Genomic DNA, 25151 nt, shown 5'->3' with positions numbered 1-25151 from the left:
AATTAGGCAGAAGAAACCGTAAAGATGGTACTATGGGTCAAGGCTGATCATGCCATTTTATATAGAAATGGGAGCTTTTAGGTGGTGCAGTTAAATGTAATGCGTGGATTGTTTTCCTTGATATAGATGGAGAACCAGGTTACTTCAATTACCTTTTTATAGAAAGAAAACAACCCACTCCACCTGTTTTTAAATCTGTAACCCTTGTTCCATTGCCTATCCCCCTTTCCTTTTTATACTTTGGCCTGGTGGCCGTCACCTACGTACATAGACCAAATGGGAGAGAGATAAATGGATAGAGATCCCTTGATTATGAAATGTGTCTATTTATTGAGTATTTAATACTGCCGAACACAGTTCGTTCAGACAATTATAAATGTTGTAAAATTTACTTCATGTGTTGTCTATTTCTCTTACTCCAAACTCTAGAGTTCGGTGAAAAATCCTAAGAGATCGATCCCAACCCAATTTAAATGACAAGTAAAAATGTAGATCAGTAACTTACACGGTAACCAATTTAAAGGAGAAAATCATCTCTCATTTTTAAAATGCTTTCCTTTCAGAAATGGAAATATAAGATAACACCATTTTTGCTCAAGAAGTGTTTCATGTTCTAAAAAACAAAAAAGATAGAAAATGTCTTATGACTGTCAAGATTGACATGATGGAAAAGTCATTTGACTTTATGGAGTGAAATTTTCTCTAACCATCTTTAACTGCCTTGGTTTTCATCAAACTTCGATAAACTAGATCAAGGAATGTATCACAACAACATCTTACTCAGTTGTTTTTAATGGAAAGCTATATGGGTTTTAACACCCAAATAGAGGAATCAAGCAAGGAGATCACCCCCTCTCCCCACTTCTTTTCATACTAGGAAGTGAATTTCTTTATAAAATAATAACTAGACAAGAACAAAATGGAAACATTCGAGGGATCCGGATCAGTAGGAATGGACCTTATATTTCCCATCTACTCTTTGCAGATGACCTAATCCTCTTTGGCATAGCCACAGCTCAAAATGCTCAAGCCTTTCAACAAAGTCTTGAAACTTACAAATCCTAGTCTGGTCAAAAAATAAACACAGCAAAATCCTACATCCAATTTAGTAAAAATCCTATATATATTCAGATAGTAAAAAATGCAGTAAAATTCAGTATTTTATATACTTAATTATTTATCTTCAATTAGCCTAAACCTTTAAATTCGGATAGAAACTCTAAATTATTTATCTTTAATTACTCTAAACCTGTTAAAAAGGATGTAAATAGGTAAATTTGCTGAACAAGGAGGTAGCTGAGATATATGGCCGGCCCCATTCTCATACGTTACCAACCCTGCTAATTAATCAAGTCCCCCTGGCCACATTCTCATACGTACCAACCCTGCTTGCTAGCTAGCTAAGATGCTCCTACAAATAATGCAACTTAATTTTGTGCATGCCTTTGATCTTTTTCTCTTTCAAAGACACGATAATCGTCACCAGTTTACCATCATATATATATATATAGCTCATGTAATTCACATTAATTTCCACTATATTTCATTTTTGCACGAATTAAGTTGTGATCATTTGGGCCACATCACAACTTCACCTGAGTAATTGGGGATCAAATGATTGAGAGGTGAAACCATATATAACTCTTCCATCTCTTTCATAATTAATTGGTCTTATTTATTCAACTTTGATTCGAGCGTGAGATCCTACTCTTTAAATATGCTTGTAAATCCAAAATAAATAAAGAAATAAATTCTTATTTTTACTATATGTCAAACTTTTAACTCCTTGTCACAAATTCAAGGAACCCATCATGAAATTAAAGGTTAGAACAAGATGAAATATCTTCATGCTTGCGAGCCAAAGGAGGGGTACTATAAAGGCATGACAGGGATGCTTTAGCACATGCAAGTCGGACAGGAAGTAGTACTGTTTCCGACTGCAAATGAGTAATACGTAAAATCATGCACGTAGTAGCAAAGATAGATCTTCCAAAGATCAATAATTCTTTATAATTATAAGCCAATTCATTTGCAGCCCATGCAGTTGGCGAATCTGTATTGAGAGTATGAGAGACCCTTAGACCAATTTAAATGTGAGACATAGATGGCGAGCTCTACTGCACGAACCAATTTGGTCACGATCGATAACACCCAGAAAATTTGTAAGATTGATTGACCAACAAAAGCAAACTACAAAATTCATTAGCAAAATTATACATTAATTGAACAATAATTGATTGATAATCTGACCCTGTTACAGGCTCATAATCTCGCAACTTAAACCTACCCTCTTATCAAATAAGACATGGGAGCCTCGAAAAGTTGTTAACCCCGTACGAGAAACAAGATCAACCAAGTTAATAACAGAATTGATGATGCAAACGTAAAATTTATGGCACATCATAAGTTGGATTATCTTGTTTCAAATCCTGAGATTCCAAAGAGAATAGAAATATCTTTGGATTCATTTGTTACAGTAACTATGCAATCATATTTTTCTTCGAAAACTTATTAAGTTTGTTGAATAAATTTTTTATCTGAAATGATATTTGCAGTCTTGGAGTGTGTAGACCCTGCATACTCCTTTTGAAAAAAATGGATAAATCTGAAACCCACATGAAAAAATTATTTATTTAATAATGGCTCACTTTTTTTCAAATGGAATACGCCAAAACTGCACTCCAAGACTATATATAGCATTACCCTAAATTCTCATATGATTAAAAAAAGCCTCCATATCTGCAGAGAAGTGGGAGAATAGTTAAAGAGACTTCATTTTGCAGTTTGGAGAGGTTTGGCATCATTCACCTATTTGCTTCTAGTTTCTTCCTTTTTCTCCCGGCATTTGTGTGTTCAAATCAGCGTGTTCATGAAAACCTTTGTCCATGACATTCCATGGCTCCTCTAACAAAAGCAAGGCTTTCATTTGAACTTTCCAAAATTCATCATTTCCTCCTCCAAAAATTGGAGTGATACAGAACAAAACACACAAACTCTCCTGTAAAAGATGTCATCTTCTGCTAAATTATTCTTTAATTATACTAAAAACACCTAGATAATATTATCAATATAAGCTTCGATACCATTGATAATGAAAGTTTGCAAGAATCCCAAGGGGTTGGCCCAAGCGTTGAATGCCTTTGTCTTGGAGTATCACTCCCTTCAAGGTCCAAGATTCAACACTTCATGAGTGCAAACAATCCTTTGGAGCCACACCCAATGATGAAAAGCCAGCGATGTAACTAGTTCCGTGTAGGAAAACTTCTGAGGATGTTGTGGACGGAACCGGAGTTTACTATGGAGGTGTGGGTTCAAAAGGCCTTGCCTTGGAGTGGTTCCCCGACATTTAAAAAAAAAAAATGATAATGAAAGTTTGCAAGGTAATTTTTGTTAAGATAGGTTTTTGAAAGAAATAATTCATTGAGTTGCTACTGCAGAGCTAAAGAACGCTATGATAAGTAATTACATACTGACTTCAGCTCATTAGGCTTGCATACTCTGCATACCAAGAAATTCATAGGGTGATTAAACAACTCTAGAACCATTCTAAAAGACTCCGAAAATACTTTCTCCAGTTATATCTACACACCAAGTAAATTCAATGATGATGGAAGACTCATGACAGGGTACTAATTAGTAACGTACTTATAAGAGAATGAATCTGTATTGTATAATAACGCACCAACACTGAATTCAAGCAGCCTTCTACCAATTCCATATCTTGACTCGATTTTCCATCGAGTATTCAATTTTCATTGTGATACTTCACATTGACTTGAATTTGCCAGACTAAGAACACGGCATCCCCAACAGAACTTTGGACTTCGTTAGTGAGCTATAAACACAAGTAAAGTCCGAGTACCTGTTATGTTTGGGTAGTGAGGTATTCTCAAGTATTCTGTGAATAATAGTGAAAAAGTAATAAAAAAATAATGATAGAATATTGAATAGTAATAAAAAGTAGGTGAAAATTTATAATAAAATAACGAATAGTAATGAGGGAATTCTCAGTACAGGCCCTAAACTTCCTTTATACGAATGGTGTATATAAATTGATTAAAAAAAGTAATAAATAAATTAAGAGTTGTAGACCGCCTATATGGCCCCCTTCATCCATCCTACTGATCAAACTTCAAACCAACCATAACAATAATACCTGAAAATTGATCAACTTGTAAATTGGAAAATCAGTTTGCAAATATCAGAGGACCAACCAACATATATAGGCAACAAGTATGGCATGTGATTCATGTTCAACCTTCTAGGGCCATCATTCTAAAACTGTTCTTTACAATTTGGGACAAGCAATTTTATAAGTATCAAACCTCAGTATTTCCATCCGAATACAGAAAAGGGGAGATAAGGTCAACTTCCCCCATGTAAAGAAGCTAAATAGAAAGGAAATAATTCACTGGATCCAGCACTGATAAATATAATACAAATCAGACCCTACTCACTAGCGTGGATCCATGTCACGAAATTTTATCAAATTCCTCAACCTTCCTCTCCAAATTCCCTCGTGAATTTCTCATGGACCTCAAGGTCAGTTTTACTCACTGTAGGCTTCTGCCTTGCAAGCACCTTGTCAAAATCTGTTCTCGAGATTGGGGGTGGAAGGATCTGCAAGGGAGTTCATTAGCAACAACCATTGGATTAAAGTTTCTAAGGAACATATTCAAGTCTGTTTTAATGAGTTGTCTGAGAACATTAACATTTCTCTTAGTTCACCAACCTATTTTAGAATTCATTTCTAAAGTTTGATAACCTTCGCAATGACCCAAGTGATTTGAAATCCAATTAATGATCTGGAACAAAAATGAACTGATTCCAAATTCATGTATTTGGATTATAATTCTATGAGTTGGCAGACAAAGGACCAAAACTAATCAAATTTTCTTCGATTTCAAATTCAAATGAAAAATCATTTAGGAGCCTTCCAACATAATCCCAAAAAAAATATCCAGATTTTATTCACAAACAATATCTGTAGTTCTAATTCAATTTAGGCTCTATTTGTTTCCCAGTAAAATAGTTTCTGTAAATAGTTTTCCACATTTTTGAGTGTAGGGAAGGTTTGAAAAATATGGTCAACGGAAAATGATTTCAGCCAAGGGAAAACTTAGTTCTTATTTTCAAGAAAATGACTTGCGCTCAAAAATTTTTGAAACCAACTTTTAAAACAATCCCGATGGTTTCAGACAGATTACCGGTGGCTCAAATATTTATAAAACACTACAAATCTACAGTCTCTTCTGTCTCTCTCTAGCTTGTACTACCACTCTCTCCATCTTAACCCTCTCTCATGTCACCTATCCTTCACCATCTCATTTGGTGCCAAACAATCCCGAACCATTCTCGCCATTCATGTTTATGTCATCTGGATATCCAATTTATGGTTTGCGTTTCATATTTTTGCTTTGTTATTCAAAAGCCAAACAATCACTCGTAAATGGGTGTTATTCAAAAACCATGTTTTTTTATTCTTGTTTTTGTTAATTTTGTGCTTTGTTAGCAGGTATGCTTTCATCATCACCAATTTTAGTATAATTTTGTTTCATTTTTAAATTATTTTGGGTGTAAATTATGGGTCAGTTTTGCTTTAGGATTGTTACCAAGCCTCTGAACAATGTCCCATCGTCGGTGGTTTCACCAGCATAGGAGAAGAATGTCATTTTGCCTCAGGAAGTTCATACTAGTGTTGTTGTCAATGTCGTGCCTCGGCCCACTGTTGCCGAAGATGCTCAGAAGATTCTGACTACCTCTCGTTCAATCTCCACTTTGTGATATTGGGTATGATGTTTCGTTGCCATTGTCTTCTGAGGGAAGCGTTCTGGAGCTGAGTGCTCTTGTATCTACATGTTTTCAGTTTGAGGAAAAAACAGAGGCAATTGGGGGATGATCAGATGAATGTGGATATGTAGTTCGTTACTAAGGAATTGGAGGGTGCTGATTTTGGTATTTGGGAGGGACGAGGCTGAAGTTGAACCTGTTCCCTTACATACCTTGCCCTGAGTATAAATATGCCTGAATTCTCTTCGAAATGGGTGCTTCAGAAGGTAAAAGAGATTTAAGACTGTGTGGGGATTTCATGTGAGGGTTATGAAGATCAATTGAAGAGACTCATTAGTACAATAAACTATGATGTGAAAGACGGGAATGCAAGTCGAGGGAGGATAAGGGGGTGGGCGTCAAACATTCTTTTATGTAGCCTAATATTCTCTCTTGGAACATTAGGAGGCTGAATGATCTTAACAAGCGGATTTGTGTTAGGAATTCATTACGTCAATGGAAGGTGAATGTCATTTGCTTGCAGGAAACAAATCTTAAATTTATTGATAGAAGCATTATTAGAAGCTTGTGGGGTCGTTCTTATGTCAGATGCATTTTCTTGCTTCCATGGGGGCTTTGGGTAGTATCCTCGAGATTAGGATTGTTCATCCAGGTTCCGGCCCAAGAACCCTGGCCGGAACCTAGGCCAAGTTAGCCCAGGTCAGACCCCGGCTGGAACCCGAATTTACAACTCAAGTCTCTTAATTTTTCTTATGATCACCTTAAAGGGCACACTCGCTTCAGGGGCTCAAAGCTGTCAGCCGGCCACCTGCCTCCATTCTGTTTCTCTCTGAGTATTTTATCCATGGCGTCTAATTTTCTTACATTACCTAAACCCTTTATATACAAACTCAAAGCGCCCTCTCTATCTAACCAGAAAACATTAGGTGCTACGCTAAGCCCGTTTCAGACATATCTTCCACTCCTGCTTTTCAATTTTTCGTAGATGTTTCATTTTTAATTTTTCTTTTTCGAATTGTTCAATTTGTTTGACTGTTTTGAGTTGGGGTCATCAATAGGTCTGTGCAGAAATTCTCTCAGAGTCAACCAGAAGAGTTCTTTGGATGAAAAAAAAAATGCGTAACCCGGTACCCGGACCGGGTGTACCCGGGTTTAGTAGCCCAGGTTCCGGACTGGCCAGGAAAAAACCCAGCCCAGATGAACATTCTACTCGTGATGTGGGATAAAAGGATAGAGGACTAGTTGAGGAGTATATTGGGGACTACTCGGTGGCTTGCTTCTTCAAGAATGTGGATGATGGTTTTGAGTGGGTTTTTTTGTGGGTATCTATGGGCCAAATTTTGATAGAAATAGGAAATTGTTGTGGTATGAGATTGCTGATTTATGTAGTTGGTGGGATGTCCTTGGTGTATTGGAGGGGATTTCAACGTCACTCAGTTTCCAAGTGAGAGCGAGTGAGAGTCTTGGCTATGTCCGGCCATGGAAGAGTTCTCAGACCTTATTTTTTATTAGGATCTCCTTGATTTGCCTCTTGTTGGGGGTACCTTTATGTGGTATAACAATCAGGTTTGGTCAAGATTGAATAGATTTCTCGTATCTCCTTGGGAGGCAAATTTCCAGAGTTGTGTCAGAAGTGATTGCCTCAGCTATGTTCGGACCACTTCCCCCATCATGATGGATTGCAAGGGTATACATGGGGGGGCGCAGGATTATTAAGTTTCAAATATGTGGTTAAAAGCTTATGGATTTGTGGATAAGGAGAGGCAATGGTGGTCATCTTATGAGTTTAGTGGCACTCCAAGCTTTATATTGGCTGGTAAACTCAAAACCTTGAAGAATGACTTGAAGAAGTGGAACGTGGAAGTTTTTCGAAATGTAGAAGTGTGAAGAAGACCCTTCTTGAGGAGTTGCAAGGCCTAGAGGGTCAAGAGGAGATTGGGGCTCTTTTGAATGAGGACTTGGCGAGGAAAAGTATTGGGGCTACTGAAATTAAAAAGATGCTCTTGTTGGAGGAGATCTTGTTGAGGCAAAAATCTTGGGGTCTGCGGCTGAGACAAATGCACAAAGTTCTTTCATTGGGTGGCCAGCTCTCATTGGAGGAAAAATACCATAGAGAAGCTCCACATTGATGGTCGTGTCCTTCATGACCATTTCAAGATCAAGGATCACAATGTCCACTACTATGAGAGACTCCTCACAGAACAATTTGCTTGGAGGCCAAGTCCCCCCTGGTTAGTTGGGACAAGGTTTGCTCTCCGATTTCTAGTGGAGGGTTGGGGGTTGGTAATTTGAGGATCTTCAATAAGGCTTGTCTTGGAAAATGGTTATGGCGGGATCAGCAAGAAGGGGACTCTTTGTGAAAGGCCATAATTGATTCCAAGTATGTGAGTGCTTGGGGGGTTGGTGTCTAATAAAGTGATGGTTGTGGATGGAGTGGGTTAGTGCAAAACTATTAAGAATGGGTGGGATATCTTTGCTAGTCAAACTAGATTTGCCATTGGGGAGGGATACAGGGTTAGATTTATGCATGATGTTTGGTGTGGCAATTCCACCCTCAAGATCCTGTTCCCTTTCCTATTCTGCATTGCTCTTAATCAGGAGGCCTCAGTGTTGGATCTATTGGACAGCTCTAATGGCTCCTTGCAATGGAATGTTCACTTTATTAGAGCAGCCAAGGATTGGGAAATAGGAGATATCTCCACCCTTTTCAACTTGTTATACACTTCGAGTTGGTATTGTTTTTCTTTTTTTATAAGTAATTATAAATAAAAAACACAATACCAATTCAACGTGTTGAGGTGGATAGGATGTTATGAATCCACACAGTGAATAATAAGTTCACTGTTCAATCATCATACAAGGTTTTGGATTGTCAGAGCCAGATTTCTTTTCACTGGAAGTGCATTTGGAGGAGTAAGGTGCCTACCACAGTAACTTTTTCGGATAAGTTCTCTGTTTAAATTAACAAGCATCAGTAAATTAACTTCTTAAAACACCGAGAACATGTGAGTTTAAGAAGTTAATTTACTGAGACTTCTATATCTTGATATCTACAATTGGCAATGAGACTTATATATCAAGATATCTATAATTGGCAAACATCATGCATAAATCTAACCCCGGAACCCTATATAATGAGACTGCCATTGGGGAGGGATCCAGGGTTAGATTTATATTTATCTTGAGACTTCTATATCAAGATATCTATAATTGGCAATGAGACTTCGGTATCTTGATTTTATATTTGTTTCTCTGTGATTGACTCTATTTACTTATTTTGTATAATTTGATATGATATCTATATTTGGTTTGACCTGAATGTTTCCTCTTACAATCATCTCAGCTATAATATGTTTTATTTGTAATGTTTGGTTTGTTGGGTTTTGAGGTGGGAGGGCAAAAAAGGTTGTCTCGCGGTGGAATTGGTGAGACAGTGAATTATTTTTTATACGCAATAAAAAAAACAGAGTTTGCTAAATTGATTATTTCAGTGTCCGCTACATATAATTGTCTAGAATGTTCCATTTTACACTTGATTTCAGGAAAATTATAAAGGAGTCCTTGGAAAAATGATTTTCTGAGAGCATAGGTCTCCTTTTGGAATTCTCTCCGTACACATGCGAAATATTCACACAGTTAGTTTTCTCTTCATTAGTTTTCTGTTAATGGCATAGGTGTTGGTGGTTGTGGGTGTTGGTTAGTGTTCTATTACATTGGATAGTGCCAGTCATGAAACGTGTTGTGATTGAGGCTAAGCTTTTTGAGGTGAGCAGGGATGGGCGTTACGTATTTTTGAGTGAGAAAGGAAGGAAAGGGGTGAAAAACATGAGAGTAGGGGTGGGGACTGCTAGGTGGTTTTGTAGAGCTAGGGGTTTCTACTCTGCTCATAGGGATGGGGACAGTGGCTATATTGCTCAAAGTTCTTCCAATGCTAGAGGTACGTATATGGTTCTGGCAGAGTATGAAGGTGGTGGAAGAAGGAGCTTCATCTTTATCCTTGAAGGCAGAAGTGGTGTGGGCTGGAGGAACCTCATGGTGGTGTTGCAAGATGCTATTAAAGATGGTGTTGCACCTGTGAAACCCTTGCATGGAGCTCTTCCGTCGTCATTCAAGGAGGCATTAGTTGGTCGACAGGAGGGGCCTTGGGTTGCAAAGGGGTCAGAGACGTCAGGATTGCTCAAGCTTGGTGGTGTTCCAGCTTTGGAGAGGGGTCAGTCCAGCGACGTTAATGGCAGGGGGGATGTTGGTCCGAATAAGGAAACATTGGTAGAGGCCTTAGCTGTCATCGAAACACGCTTGGGAGAACTAAATGATATAGTTGGTTAGCTGAAACGCAACGTTTTGGGGCAGGAGTTGGAACCTTACGGGGGCTTAGGAAAGGGACAGGCTTTGGGAGCAGTAGATGGGACTCAGCCCAAGGTTACTCTCGACCCAGCAGAGTCTGTCGGGACTCCAAAGGCCGCTGCTGACCCATTGGTCCATGGGCCCATATCAACATCGACGATGAGGCTTCAGGTGGGCTCGCCGCAGGTGACCGCGCCGATGGTCTCGCCGCAAGCCATCGCTCCATCGGTGAAGGCATCTACGCCGTCGAAGGGTCCTTTTCCAGAGCATGAGGGTCTGGTTCAAAGCCAAATCGAGGGATCTCCTCCTCCTTTGGCTGCGGGACATTCACAGACTTGTCCGACGGTGGTCGACGACTCGGCCTCGACTCAGGTTACGCCGGCGAGGGTGGTGGACCAAGTTCTACCGTCGCGCGAGGAGGAGAAATCGCAGATTCCATCTCCGTTCAGTAGTTTTCAAGAACTTGACACCCAGAAAATGCCAATCCATACCGTAGAGCCCTCATCTCTTCAGTTGGGTCTTTGTTCTACCTACGACGAACATCTGGAGGTACTATCGGAAGAAGGAGAAATAAGGAGGGGGGTTTTCTTGGAAGATAAAGCTGGGGGGTTATCGCAGGGACGCTTGGAGGTTAATATGGACTTCTCGAATTCTCTTGCAGTGGACAAAGTGAGCACTGTAGTAGAATGGAAAGGAAATAATCTGTTCGGGGGGGAGGGAGACGAAGTAGTAAGGGAGCCTTTTCCATTATATTGTTCATTACCGAATGACTTTGAATTCTCTGAGTAGGTATTCCAAACGGTAAAGGACATACAACAGGTTGTGGGTATGAAATGTGTGGGATATGAAGAACAGTTTATGGCCCTCCTCACGTCCATTGAGGCGAGTCATATTCAGTCCACAAAAGCTGATTCTAAGAAGAAAAGGGAGCTTAATAGGCTTAATTGGTCGTTGAATGAGGGTAGCTCAAGCCGCGTTAGGTCCAAAGGGAAGGGGTTGACTGTGTCTTTATGAAGCCAAAAATTGTGTCTTGGAACGTTCGCAGGTTGAACGAGGCTAATAAACGGCTACGCATAAGAAATCTACTTCAGGATTGGAAGGCGGATATCGTATGTTTACAAGAAACCAAATTGAAATTGGTAAACAGAAAGCTCGTGAGAAATGTATGGGGTTGCCCGTATGCAGATTGGGCCTATCTAGCTTCTGAGGGGGCATCGGGCGGTGTTTTTGTGATGTGGGATAAAAGGGTTGTGGAGAATATGAAGGAGTTTGTAGCGGAATTTACAGTGGCTTGCTCTTTTAAGATGGTAGAGGATAATTTCTTGTAGGCTTTTGCAGGTGTTTATGGACCGAACATTGACAATATTAGAAGCCGTTTGTGGGATGAAATGGTTGCTATCTATAGTGGGTGGGGACTTCCTTGTTGCATTGGAGGAGATTTTAATGTACTAAGGTTCCCTAGTGAAAGATCTGGAAGCACCCAATTACATCCAGCCATGGCTGAATTTTCAGAGTGCATTTTTTACCTGAATTTGGTTGAACTCCCTCTAGTTGGCGGTCTCTTCACATGGTCTAACAGTCAAACTTGGTCCCGGCTGGATAGATTTTTAATATCGCCGGACTGGGAAAGCCATTATCCGGAGGTATGTCAGAAGCGACTGCCGTGTCTATGCTCGGATCATTTTCCAATACTATTAGATGGAGGTGGTATTCAAGGAGGTCGTCGTTATTTCAAGTTCGAAAACATGTGGCTTAAAAGCGATGGCTTCGTGGAGATGGTAAGGCTTTGGTGGTCTTCTTATCAGTTTTATGGTACCCCCCTCTTATATTCTTGCAGGCAAACTGAAAGCATTAAAGGAAGATTTAAAACTTTGGAATTCCCAATCGTTTGGAAATATAGGGGAGCAAAAGAAAACTTTAATGGAGGAGTTACAGAATCTTGAAAGGACTATTGAGGATAGGGCTCTTACCCCAAAGGAAACTTCAAGCAAGACAGGGCTGGCATCAGAGTTGGAAAGGGTTTTAACTTTAGAAGAGATCTCTTGGCGACAGAAGTCAAGAGCTCTTTGGTTAAAGGAAGGGGATCGAAGCACTAAATTTTTCCATAAAGTGGCTAACTCTCATCGGAGAACTAACTCTATTGAGATGCTGAAAATCAACAGTAGTGATTGCACAGAGGCCCCTACGATCCGAGAACATGTGGTGAATTTCTATGATCGTCTATTTACAGAAAATGAGGGTTGGAGGCCCAAACTAGATGGACTTGGTTTTGAGTCCATAGAACCATAGACAGCATCCTGGTTGGAAAGATCTTTTGAGGAGGTGGAGTTTTTGGACGTGGTTCATAAGATGGTAAAGGATAAAGTACCAGGTCCCAATGGTTTTACAATGGGGTTTTTTCAAACATGTTGGGAGGTCGTGAAAGATGACATTATGAGTGTGTTTCATGAGCTTTTCTCGGCAGGGAAATTCAAGAAAAGTCTGAATGCTACTTTTATTGCTTTGATTCTGAAGAAATCTGGAGCGGTGGAGTTGAAGGATTTTAGGCCCATTAGCCTCATTAATGGGATATACAAAATCATTACAAAGGTGCTTGCTACAGGTTAGGGGTGGCAATTGATAAAGTAATCTCAAAACCACAAAATGCTTTTGTAAGGGGTCGTTAGATTCTGGACTCGGCCTTAATTGCAAATGAATGTCTGAATAGTAGATTAAAGTCCAGCACTCCAGGCATTATTTGTAAACTAGATATAGAAAAAGCATATGATCATGTTAACTGGGAATTCCTCTTGTACTTACTAAAGAGATGTGGCTTTGGGGAGAGGTGGTGTATGTGGATCAGATGGTGCATTTCTACGGCAAGATTTTCAGTCTTGATCAATGGTAACTTAGAGGGTTTTTTCTATAGCTCTCGAGGCTTAAGACAAGGTGATCCCTTGTCCCCTCTACTTTTCGTTATCGTCACTGAGGCTTTGAGTAGGATGTTATCGGCTGTGGTTAGTCATGGTTTTATAGCTGGTTTTTCTGTGGGTGATCCACAAAGGGGCCTTATCTCGGTCTCCCATTTATTATTCGCAGATGACACTTTAATTTTCTATGATGCAGAGCAAGATCAACTTAGGGCACTGAAGGCGCTTCTTTTTTGTTTCGAAGCAGCGTCAAGTTTAAGAGTTAACTTCGATAAATCAGAATTAGTGCCTGTTGGAAACGTCAACATTTCTCGACAGTTGGCTAACACTCTTGGGTGCAAGGTCGCTTCTCTTCCTATGACGTATTTGGGGTTACCATTGGGGGCCGCTTCATGGGCTTTGTCTATTTGGAACACAGTTATTGAGAAAATAGAACGAAGATTGGCTGGGTGGAAGAGACTGTATTTATCGAAAGGAGGCCGGGTGATGCTTATCAAGAGTACTCTCTCTAACCTACCAACTTACTTTCTATCTTTATTTCCAATTCCAGCTAGTGTGGCGGCGCGAATCGAAAAACTTTATCAGGATTTCTTATGGAGTGGGATGGGAGATGAATTCAAGTTTCATCTAGTCAGTTGGGATAAGGTATGCAGACCAATTCCTTCAGGTGGATTGGGGATAAAGAATTTGAGAACTTTTAATCGGGCATTGCTTAGGAAATGGCTTTGGAGATACAATGTGGAACCAGAAGCTCTATGGAAATTAGTGGTTGATTGCAAACATGGTAAGATGGGAGGGGAGTGGTGTACTAGAGAGGGGAATGGGTCCTATGGGGTGGGGGTTTGGAAGCATATACGACGTGGTTGGGGGGTGTTTTCTCGTCATACTAAATTTTTGGTGGGTGAAGGAACTCGTATAAAATTTTGGAGAGACATTTGGTGTGGCGAGGAGGCTCTAGCAGTTGCATTCCCTTCTGTTTTTCATGTGGCATGTGATCAAGAGGCTTCTGTGGCGGATCTCATGATTCGTTCAGGGGATCAACTCCATTGGAATGTCATCTTTAGTAAAGCAATACATGATTGGGAACTTAACAGTGTTGAGGCCTTTTTCAGTCGAGTGTATTCTACGAGGATGTCTGGTTTGAGAGAAGATAAGCTGTGGTGGAATCCGGCAGGTAAGGGTATCTTTTCGGTTCGCTCCTTCTATAAGTCCCTTACTAAGCTTCCAAACACGCATTTTCCTTGGAAAGGTGTGTGGAGGAATAAGGCACCTCCAAAAGCACTACTTTTCACTTGGACAGTGGCTCTGGGTAAGATTTTGACCACTGATAATCTGCGGAAGCGCCAGGTTATTATTCTAGAATGGTGTTGTATGTGCAAGAAAGCTGGCGAGACAGTGGATCATCTTATGCTACATTGTGAGATAGCTAGAGCATTGTGGAGCGATGTGTTCATACGTATAGGGTTGATTTGGGTCATGCCTGCTATAGTGGTAGAGTTATTAGCTTGTTGGGTAATGCCGGATGGTGCTCCACAAATCAAAGCTGTGTGGAAGATGGTTCCTATTTGTATTATGTGGTGCATATGGCGGGAGCGTAATGAGCGGACATTTGAGGATAAGGAGCTGACATTAGAGGGTCTTAGAATTTTCTTTTACCGCACCTTACTTCTGTGGGCTAGTGCTGTAGATTTTAATGGCCTAACTGTACATGATTTTCTTCTTTCTTTTTTAGCAACCAGATAGGTCCTATCTCTTGTATTCCACCTTGTACATCTAGGCTTGGCCTATTCTTATTTATACTACCGTTTACTTATCAAAAAAAAAAAAATTATAAAGGCTTGTGCAACCACCAAGTCTAAGGGCTCGTTTGGGTAACGAGGGATTCTCATATATTCTCAAAACTTTTCATTATTTCCTTCCCAAACATCACTCAAACACAAAACACTTTTCAATTTCAAGTCTTCAACTTTTTCATCTAATCATTACCTAATCATTATCGAAAAACACCAATAAAACTTTCCCAAACTTCTAAACAAAACACAAAAAACAATACAAGCTTTTCAAATTTCAAAACAAAAATAATATTAAAAAAAATATTCAAATAATTTTTTAACTTTATAATATTTTTATTCAACTTTTTTCTCTCTACTTTCCCCAAACCCAATAAAATGTCTTAACTCAAACAATTTCACTACTATTCACAAATCATTTCATTACTACTCACAGAATTATGATATATTCTAAGGGCAAGTTTGGGGGATGGGATGGGATGAGAGACAAAATTCTCATCTCATCTCATCATTACACTTTTTTCAAATCCCCATACAAAATATAATAAACAATTCAACTTTTTCAAATCTCAATTCACCTTTTTCAAATCCCAATACAATAATAATATTAAAACACAATATTTTAAACTCTCAAACAAAATACAAAATTCTCATCTCACCCCCCAAACCTGCCCTAAGTGTCCAAACGATCCCTAAGACAGCATAGAGATCTCAACTTGAGGCTTCTTAGAAAACTTCGAAGGAGGAGAGCATCCTATAATACTCAAATAAGGGAGCTTATCAACGAATCCGACAAAATCATGCACCTCAACCTAACTTGTATGCCCTATGATAGTCAAATTCTTCAAATTTGGATTCCTTACAAGATTTGGAATTTTTGTTTAGAGTTTACAATCGTAAATTGATTGTTAAAGAGTTTGATCAAACAACTGCTACTCCCCATTTATAAGCACGTTTCAATTGCAATTATTTAGCAGAAGGGAGAGGTTTCATTACCCCTTTTTTGTTCTTTTGTTAACACTACTCATTCTCACACGTGTTCATAATTATTATTATTTTTTTATAAGTACATGTGTTCATAATTATACTTAAGCTATCCAATCATCCTTATTCGTGCACACTGTTAATTTAGTGCATGGCTATTCAGCTGGAACCATGCATGGCCAGTCATAAATTACTCAAAAACTATATATATAAGAGTCATCTTACATTGGACATTCACATTTTTTTTGTAAGTATATATTGGACACTCACATGTTAAAAGGTAAAGGAATTCTATAAAATTCTATAATGAGGTGGACACTCACACCCTCTCACTTTCATCCCACTATGATGAGGTGGCGTTGCCCATTAACCTTTGAATTTCTTCTTTAAAAAGAATTAAAGGATCATCCAAGGGTGATAAAACTGCCACATTTTACATAGTGGGGTGAAAATGGAATGGAAGTGCGGTCTATATCATTACTCTACTTTTATTATCACGATTTTTATGTTTTACTTTCATTTTGAACTTAGAAATTAGAGTCAGGTTTTGCTGAAATCATGAAACGTATTTTCACTATGGTTGAGATGATTATGTTATGTTAAATTTGATTTTTTAGATTACGTTGAGGCAATTTATTACTATATCATCTATGCTTATTGAACTCATGTTATATTGAATTTGCACAAATACATTTTTTGTCACTGTAGATGTGGGGAAAGGAAAATTTTTCAGGGGAACGAAAAGATAGATGACATTCCAAATTTTTTATATATTTCATTGGTAATTATGAAAAATAGTGTATGGTATTTAATAAGAATAAAGTTTAATGTGATACAGTGTACCATTTTTATTATAAAAAAATTATGTTTACCTAAAATATTAGGTTCACCAAACAACAGAAAGTACTTTTAGAAAAAAAATTTCAAGCCATAACCAAATACCAGAAAACTGTTTATTCTCCTGTAAAATAAATTGATCAAAAATATTCTGTAAAAAAATTGTTTACATTGAAACAAACAAACCTGCAAGTCCACATGAAACAAAAACAAATTGAAGTGCAAAACCAATTTGAGTCATTTCATTAATGTGTTGAAAAATGAGTTTGGATTAAAACATTTCATCACAATGAATTGAGTAGAATTTGAAGTCAGCTCAATCTATATTATTTTCCTATCTTTTATTAGTTTTAGATTGACCCATTAGGAGTTTGAAAAATAATCTATAATGTGATTGTCATCCTACAGATCCAACTTTTTTATCGGTATCCTACAGATCCAACAGATAAATAGGAGACCAAATATTAACAGACAGCAAGAAAAAGGGTAATAATAACAATTAAGCATATCAAAACTAGCTGCAGTACCTGTGAAGCCAGTCCTTGTGCCTCCAGCTCCTGAATGGTAATTTGGACAGCACCTTGCTGCTTTGGTCCACATGGCACCCACATACCATTAGGAGTCTTAACAAAGTGCATTGCGTCTTGTGTTTTCCGAACAGGTTCAAACAGGACATCCTTAACCTACAGAAAGTAAAAAATAAATATATAAATAAATAGGGGGCATAAGAGCCAGCTATTTCCAACTGACCAGCATCGCATCATTCATACAATTATGGACAGCAGAATAAAAAGTGATAAAATATCAGGCATCTCATTGTGGCATCCCACTTACACAAACAGCAATATCTGAACCTGAAAAACCCTCTGTCCTGCGGGCCAGACTTTCAAAATCTATTTCAGTTAAATTGTGGGGAGTATCTCCTAGATGCACCTGTTAAGGTTGTAAAAGCCAAAAGATAAATAGATACCATTAAAAAGCTTACTACTACATGAAAATGATTCTCATGTAGCCCTCTTTTCTTCTCTTCTTTTCCTAAAGGAATTATAAAAATAAAAGAAGAATCGTTTCCATCACCTTAAATATGTGCTGCCGGGCCTTCAAGTCTGGCAGAGGAATGTATATACGCTTGTCAAAACGCCGTCGGATGGCCTGAAATTAAAACTGCTTAGCCACAAGCAACATATTATTTATGCTGATTGAAGACAAGATGACAGGAAAACAAGGCCATGTTCCCCTTTACCTGGTCTAGAGCATAAGGAGTATTTGTAGCTGCAAGAACAAGAACTTTCTCATCATTGTGCCCTACACCCTAAATCGTAAGAAAGAAAAGGTCCAGTAATGTTAAGATACAATAAATTGAAACAATTAATCAAATTCAAAGTATGTTGGAAGATTTATACAACGGCATGAAAATTTGTTATCGTGGCAGTTCATTAATTCTCAACATCAAATCTCTATCTTCAGAGGCCCAACATACTCTTCAAAGCACAAGACAAAGGCAACAATAATTATTTATCACTCCACCTCGCAAAACCTCAATAAGAAGTGCTATAATCCCTTACCAATATCATATGGGAAATGGTTTCTCTTTAAGGCAAACATTACCTAAACATGGAAAATTTCAACATGAAGGCCTTATTTTCACATAGTAACAGAGAATCAGAGATTGCTAAAAAGAAACAAAATCTGAAAGAAAAAATTAATTAAAGAAGACAACATGGCCAAAACAAAAACTGACAGGAAATACTTAACTTGTGTAAACCTGATACACCTTACAACAATAAATTTCTTCCGTGAAAAATCGTGAATATTAATTACAAAGATGCACTTGTACGGTACAAATTTCCTAACTGTGAAGAAATGAGGCCTTCTCCATTTCACAAAACTTTTCCATCTTACCTCAATCCATACTCTCAACAATTTATATTCATGAGAAGTTATCAACCTCACATCTATCAATTGTGCCAATTCCTTCTGAATTGGGAATTGGGGTTGACAGTGTATGGGACAATACAATTAATGCAAGAGAGCTTTTAAACCTAAGAACCACTGGTATTTTGCATCTTCGTTGCCGACACCAACAAACAAACATCTATTTGCCTAGTGTGCCGACCACCGTATTCAGATATACCCATGTAGCATTGATAAACTGCAGGCAGCAAGGTGGTGAAAAAAATTATCCATCACTCAGTTGCCTCCGCTTAATTGTTCATTTTACTGAATCCTACAAAAACTTGTCTTCAATTGCCACCAAAAGTTCATCAGTTCAGTTTTCTCTACAAAAACTTGGTCAAATTGTAGTTTTGAACTAATCCCAACTCCAACCTAGGCGAATAAGGCTGACAAAAATTAAAGGTTAAAACTAAAATCTATTGCAAATGAGCTTAGCATTAAATAAGCAAGCCCATCTAAGTGAACTCAAGCTCAATGAAGAAAATACTACTGTAGACTCAAGTTTGGGGAATAAAATCCTGGTAATGCCCAGGCTTCCCTCATGACAACCCTGAGCACAACTTATGGTGAAGAAAAATACAGGTAACATTACGAAACCCAACAAGCACAGATCAAGAATATCATATACAAGTTCCTTCGTAAACTTCCTAATCTATGAGCTACAATACTGTAGTTGGTACTCATCATCCTTACTATGCCAAAAATAAAACTTTATTGATAAAATTGGTATCGCAAAAAGCGGATGACCAATTTACACCTATCTTGCTTCAAATGGACCCTATAACTATACATTACCAGTCTCACATCCACAGTTTTTTTTCTTTTACAAGGTCTCAAATCCACATTTTTAAAACGTCACTGCAAAATATTCACAGAAAAGTCAGCTCATATAATTAAAAAGGAAATTTTAAAGTGCTTCCATCCATACAAACATTACCTGCATCTGCACAAGAATTTCTGTCTTGATACGCCTAGAAGCTTCACTCTCGTTGCCTTCTCCACGCTGACCACTTAATGAGTCTATTTCATCAATGAAGATGATGGATGGAGCACTTTCACGAGCCATTTGGAAAAGGTTTGAAACTAGCTTTTCACTTTCACCCATCCACTTTGAAACCAGGTCCGATGAAGAAACACTGTCAGGTTAAAAAGTAAAGGCAATTAGAAACACATTCCAACTTATTAACCTATTTCAAAAATTATACAAAAAATTATATATGTAGGCAAAAGGAAGATATGTCTGCCCTAAAATGCGACAAAGAAGAATACCACATACAAATACACACACAAAAATGCACATATGGATGCATATGCATGCATGCTTGCAAATCAACACACACATCACACACACAAAGACAAGCATCTATAACATATCTAATTTTCTAGCATGAGCTTTACTCCTTTTCAGCCACATCCTCCAATCTTGCATAAATGACCATATGAATTTTATCATTAAGTTTAAAATAATTTGAAAGGTCATGTCAATAATAATTAGACAATTTGGAATTTTAAATATCTAGAATACTTCGTATTCTGGTCTCTATAATGTTTCGTCTTCTTTCTTCTACATCTAATTTATTAATTAAAAATCAAAGAATACCAAAATCAGAAAACTCCACATTGATATTAGAATTAGAATTTAAAATTAACAATGTTTCCATGCATCATACAAATGCACGACTAGTATAGTGCAAGCTGACATAATGCATTCATCAATTTTTTTTTATTGGTGACATAATGCCTTCATCAATTGAAACAAGAATGGTTCCTAACTTTGGAGTACGTAAATGGGGACTGTAACAGACATGAATTCAACTCTCAGTATGATGTGGTAGGAGTAGGGCTGTAATCGAGCCAAGTTCTAAGTAGTGCACAGACACTTGACTCGATTATTAAAACATCATGCTAAAGCGACTCGAGCTTTTTTGGATGTTCAAACTTGACTTGAGTAAGACACTCTCAAGTGCAGACTCAACTAAAAATCAAGCCAAGCACTCAGCCCTACTCGACTCATTTACCAGTTTTAAAAAATTTGAAATTTAGAAAAGCAAAAATAAAAAACAGGATTAAATAATATTCTTACTCATAAACAATTAGATACAAATTTGTTCTTATAATCACAATTATTCATAATTATTTTCAAATACAATTAAATGGATACTTAGCTCTCAATTACACATTTATAAGATCTTAGTATAGTTATAAGATTTATACAATTATATTCATAAAATAGTTATATATCTAAAAATATATATCATACATATATAACATAAGTATTCATCATAACTATTAAATATACCATATATATAGTCAACTATATAGATATATAATATGATGTATTTTTAAAATTAATATATGTTTGTGTTAATAAATTAGTGAGCCCCCCAGTTGAACCAAGCTTTATACGAGCTTGTTCATGAACGTCAACAAGTCAGCCGAGTTTTATACAAGTTTGTATCATTTAAAAATTAACTCTAATCTTTTGTTCACGGACAGCCTATTTAATAATCGAATCAAGTCGGATTCGAGTTTAATCAAGAGGAATTTCAGTTGCATGCTGAGTAGCCTTGTTTATTTACAGCACTAAGTAGGAGATATCATAAAACATCACTCCAGAAATCCCTAGCTGCTATTCTTTGTCAAATTGCAAGGGCACAACTACCCCAAATGGGAATAAATCTAACGCAAATCAAGTCACAAGCCACTCAAAAAATCCTAAACATCAAGGAACTCACATAATCATTTTGAACTCTTTGCTGGCTTGGCCATCACTGACTGAAGGGCCATGATCTTGAGTGGAGAAAACATCATGTTAAAGCTTATATGCTTATATATAGAAAGGTAATAAAATGAAGGAAATCATAGATAGAATGGGGCAAGAACTTTATGGAACTCACACTTATGTTACATTTTACATGAGAAGCCTTAAGTTTGACAGCCTTGTGCAGCTTATAAATCAGGGCAAATCAAAATCAAGGTACAGATACCTAAATCACCTCATAAATTCAGTAGGGAAAACATCAAGGATAACCAAAAGACAGGACAGAAACCTGAATTCGGGTAAATTGATGGTCTCAACAAGCAAGGAAGCCATTAACAGAGCCACTAACGGGTTACATCAGACAGAAAGTAGCAGAATCATAAAATAGTTGCAAACAGTCATCAAAATATAAGGTAAAGCTTTGAGGATTGTGAACGGACAATGGACAAGCTTAAAACCTTACTTTTATTCCATTGGTCGATTTTAAAAGGCTTTGATGGCATGAACATATATGATTTTCTTGTATCTTTAGACAGTCATGCCTAGGTGTGGCTCTTGTATATGTCCCGTGTACTTGGCTTCACCTATTATCAATAAAATCCTTATTTACTGATAAAAAAAATATATATGGTAACTGCTAGATATGACCAGCCAGTTGCAGATGCTCCGTAGCAGAGGAAATGCACGAGGTACTAGAGCAGCTTAGATAGTATCTTACATGCATTCATGACAAGTGAACATTCCGATTAAGATCCTTCAATGTATGATGGTGTATATTATACCTGAAAAAGGTCGATTCTGCTTCAGTTGCAACTGCCTTGGCCAAGTATGACTTTCCAGTTCCAGGTGGTCCATACAATAAAAAAGCCCTCCATGGTCGTCTCTTGCCTAAGTAGAGAAATTAGAGAAAATATTTCCATTAAAAAATAGAATCAGGTGTACATGACAGACAAATAATGCTGACAGTGAAGAATGTAGTAGTTAAATGAAGAATAAAAATAGACTGGCAAAGCAGGTTGCTGACTTGATTCTCCCCATCACTTGAAAGCATAAAATAAGACAGGAAGTTGCTGATCCTGAAAAAGCTTTTTCTCACTAAAACCAAATAAGCTACATCTACAGTGGTGATAATGTAGGTTTTTTCATCCTTAGGAAGGTTGGAATCGTGTTGATGCTTACTCCAATCAAATGCTTTGCCAGTAATGTGGATGATTATTAAATAAAATAACGCGAATTCTTGTTTCTTAATTTTGATTAAAGACCAATTAGATTCTATCACCATATGAAAAACTAGCTCAAATTCTTATATTAGCGAAAAAATAATTACGAAACTAGTGGAAAGGAGCTAGTGGAAAGGAGGCATCGATCACCGATCTTCTAGTCTTTACAAATGGCACCCCGCAATGAAATATTGACTTCATTAGGGCAGCCCAAGATTGGGAATTGGAGTCAATTACGGAGTTCTTTGTGGCATTATATTCTGCAAGTATTTCAGGGAGCACCGGAGACAAGATGCTTTGGAATCATTCTAAAAAATGTATTTTCTCTGTCAGTTCTTTTTATCAAAAGCTTAAGAACTCCAGAAAGTCTATGTTTCTGTAGAAGAGCATATGGCAGACGAAAGCTCCTTCAAAAGCAGCTTTTTTTGTTTGCACAGCATCGTTCGACAAGATTCTTACTATAGATAATTTGAGGAAACGACGGATTATTGTCCTAGATTGGTGTTGTATGTGTAAGAAGCATGGGGGGTCAGTTGATCATCTGCTTTTACACTGTGAGGTGGCCAAGGGCATGTGGGATGATTTTTTCTCAAGAGTTGGATTGTCTTGGGTTATGCCTTATAGATTGGTGGATTTCCTCGCAAGCTGGAGAGGACTATATGGAAATTCTCAGGTAGCAGCAATTTGGAGGTTGGTACCAATATGCTTGTGTTGGTGTATTTGGAGGAAGAGAAACGCAAGAAGTTTCAAAGATCAAGAGAGAACACTAGATGAGCTAAAAGTTTTCTTTTTTAAATCATTGTTCTCATGGGCGGGGGCCATAGTTTGTAACGGACTTAGTGTCCATGATCTTCTTCTTTCTATTGTAGCCTCTAGCTAGGCGTTTCTTCATATATACTTCTCGTGTAATTGGGTTTTGCCTATTTCTATGAATACAATATATTTGATTACCCATCAAAAAAAAAGCAACTAAGACGACACTGCCACCCAAAAACCAAAATTTAACCCTTATTGGAAACAATAGGAAATGAAAAGATAACACACTAATAAAATTGGCAAACATAAGCAGTAGGTATAGCCATGCATGTAATCGTCGGTCACACAAAAGTATCCAAATCAAAAACTCCTACCCGCTGCTTACAACGCATTAGTCATTTATAATAAATAAAAACTCAATTCCACCAAAAACATTAGTATTAGAATTAGCAACTTCATTAAAACTAACCGGTAAAGAATTGTGGGAACTTGACGGGCAATATGACGGCCTCCTGAAGCGCCTGCTTGGCGCTCTCCAGGCCCGCCACATCGCTCCACTTGATGTTGGGTTTCTCCCTCACGATGGCGGAGTTCAAACCGGCTCTCAACTTGGACTGCTCCGCGTCCTCTCCGTCCCCACCGCCTTCCCCATTTTTTGGCTTGGTCTTGGGCCTCGATGCCACGGCAGCATCCCCACCGTTGGAGGCGGAGCTAGGCCCCCCGTCGTCAAGCACCGCCCGGATCTCCTCGGCCCGGCGCAGGTACTCGGTGAACTTCTGCGTGATGGCCTCCTTGATCTTGGGGTTCTTCTCGTACTTGAGGTGCGTCTTGAAGTACTCCAAAGCGTTCATGTACAGCGGGAACGCCTTGGCGTAGTTTCCAGCATTATCTTCCTGCACGGCCTGCTTCACGTACTCAATCGCTTGCTCCTTGAAATTGCTATACATATTTCGAAGCCCAAAAATCGCATAGAAGAAACCGAATCGGTCAAAAGACAACCAAAACAAAGGATAATAATTTCCAAACCTAGAATTCTGCGAGTTTCATCTCTAACAAAACAGAAGAAGCTTCGGATATGGTGGGAATTGAAGAAGGGTTACGAATCGAGGGTATCGGACCAGATTTTCCCGGGAGAAGTAAAGGTCTGATCTATTGGGAAATTTTTTGCTCTGGGGAGAAATAGGCTTTTGATTTCGATTGGTAGGGAAAGGAGAGGAGGAAGGAATCTTCCTTCGTGTTGAATGGACGCGTTTGGAAATTGGGATACATTTGTCCTTTCGGATTTTGTTTGTTGAAAGGTTATTTGGCAAAGTCAAAGTAGTTCTTTCTTTCCTGCTCAAGTTCGTTCCAAGATTTTTTTATTGTTTTGTTGTTTTTTTAAGTATTTTTTAACATCCTCAATCATTAAGAAAAAATAAAAAATATATATATAACTTTACTAATATTTATTTCTTTAATCATTAAGTAAAATAAATAAAAAAATACAAAAAGCGTAGTAGATAGGTAGTAGTAGAGTAATAACCCTATCATTATTCTTCTTTTTTCTTAGTTAGTACATCCTCATTTTATTATGCAAATTCAAAAAAAATGAGAAGTTTAGATGATAGAGTCTAAAAATACACTGCATTGGATTATATAAATACAAAAAAAAAATGACTTCTAACTACAATAAATTAGTATTGTGGGTCATATTTGTATTTCACTGTAGCTAGGCCAAATGGAATGAAAAATATTTTCTCTCTCCCGATTCTCCCTCTCCCCAACTCATTTCTCTCCCGCGGTATCTCCCCTTCATTTCTCCCTC

General features: G+C 37.9%; 2 protein-coding genes across 2 annotated transcripts; one reads left to right on the top strand and one right to left on the bottom strand.

Moving 5' to 3' along the window:
- Positions 1–4221: 4221 nt before the first annotated feature.
- Positions 4222–24647, bottom strand: LOC121239538 (protein SUPPRESSOR OF K(+) TRANSPORT GROWTH DEFECT 1-like). Its single transcript, XM_041136798.1, has 8 exons — positions 23817–24647; positions 22154–22259; positions 19548–19746; positions 17898–17966; positions 17732–17806; positions 17489–17587; positions 17182–17337; positions 4222–4620 (listed from the first exon to the last, which is right to left on the bottom strand). Exons 1-8 carry the CDS (start codon positions 24292–24294, stop codon positions 4495–4497), a joined length of 1308 nt encoding a protein of 435 aa, XP_040992732.1. The 5' UTR covers positions 24295–24647; the 3' UTR covers positions 4222–4494.
- LOC121239540 lies at positions 13146–14857 on the top strand. The gene is made up of 2 exons (XM_041136806.1): positions 13146–13670; positions 13729–14857. Exon 2 carries the CDS (start codon positions 13833–13835, stop codon positions 14784–14786), a length of 954 nt encoding a protein of 317 aa, XP_040992740.1. The 5' UTR covers positions 13146–13670; positions 13729–13832; the 3' UTR covers positions 14787–14857.
- Positions 24648–25151: the final 504 nt, after the last annotated feature.

The sequence above is a fragment of the Juglans microcarpa x Juglans regia genome, chromosome 7D (assembly GCF_004785595.1).
Source record: "Juglans microcarpa x Juglans regia isolate MS1-56 chromosome 7D, Jm3101_v1.0, whole genome shotgun sequence".
Lineage (NCBI taxonomy): Eukaryota > Viridiplantae > Streptophyta > Magnoliopsida > Fagales > Juglandaceae > Juglans > Juglans microcarpa x Juglans regia.
The sequence above is the reverse complement of the archived record's forward strand: the minus strand, read 5'-3'. Positions and strand labels throughout refer to the sequence as shown.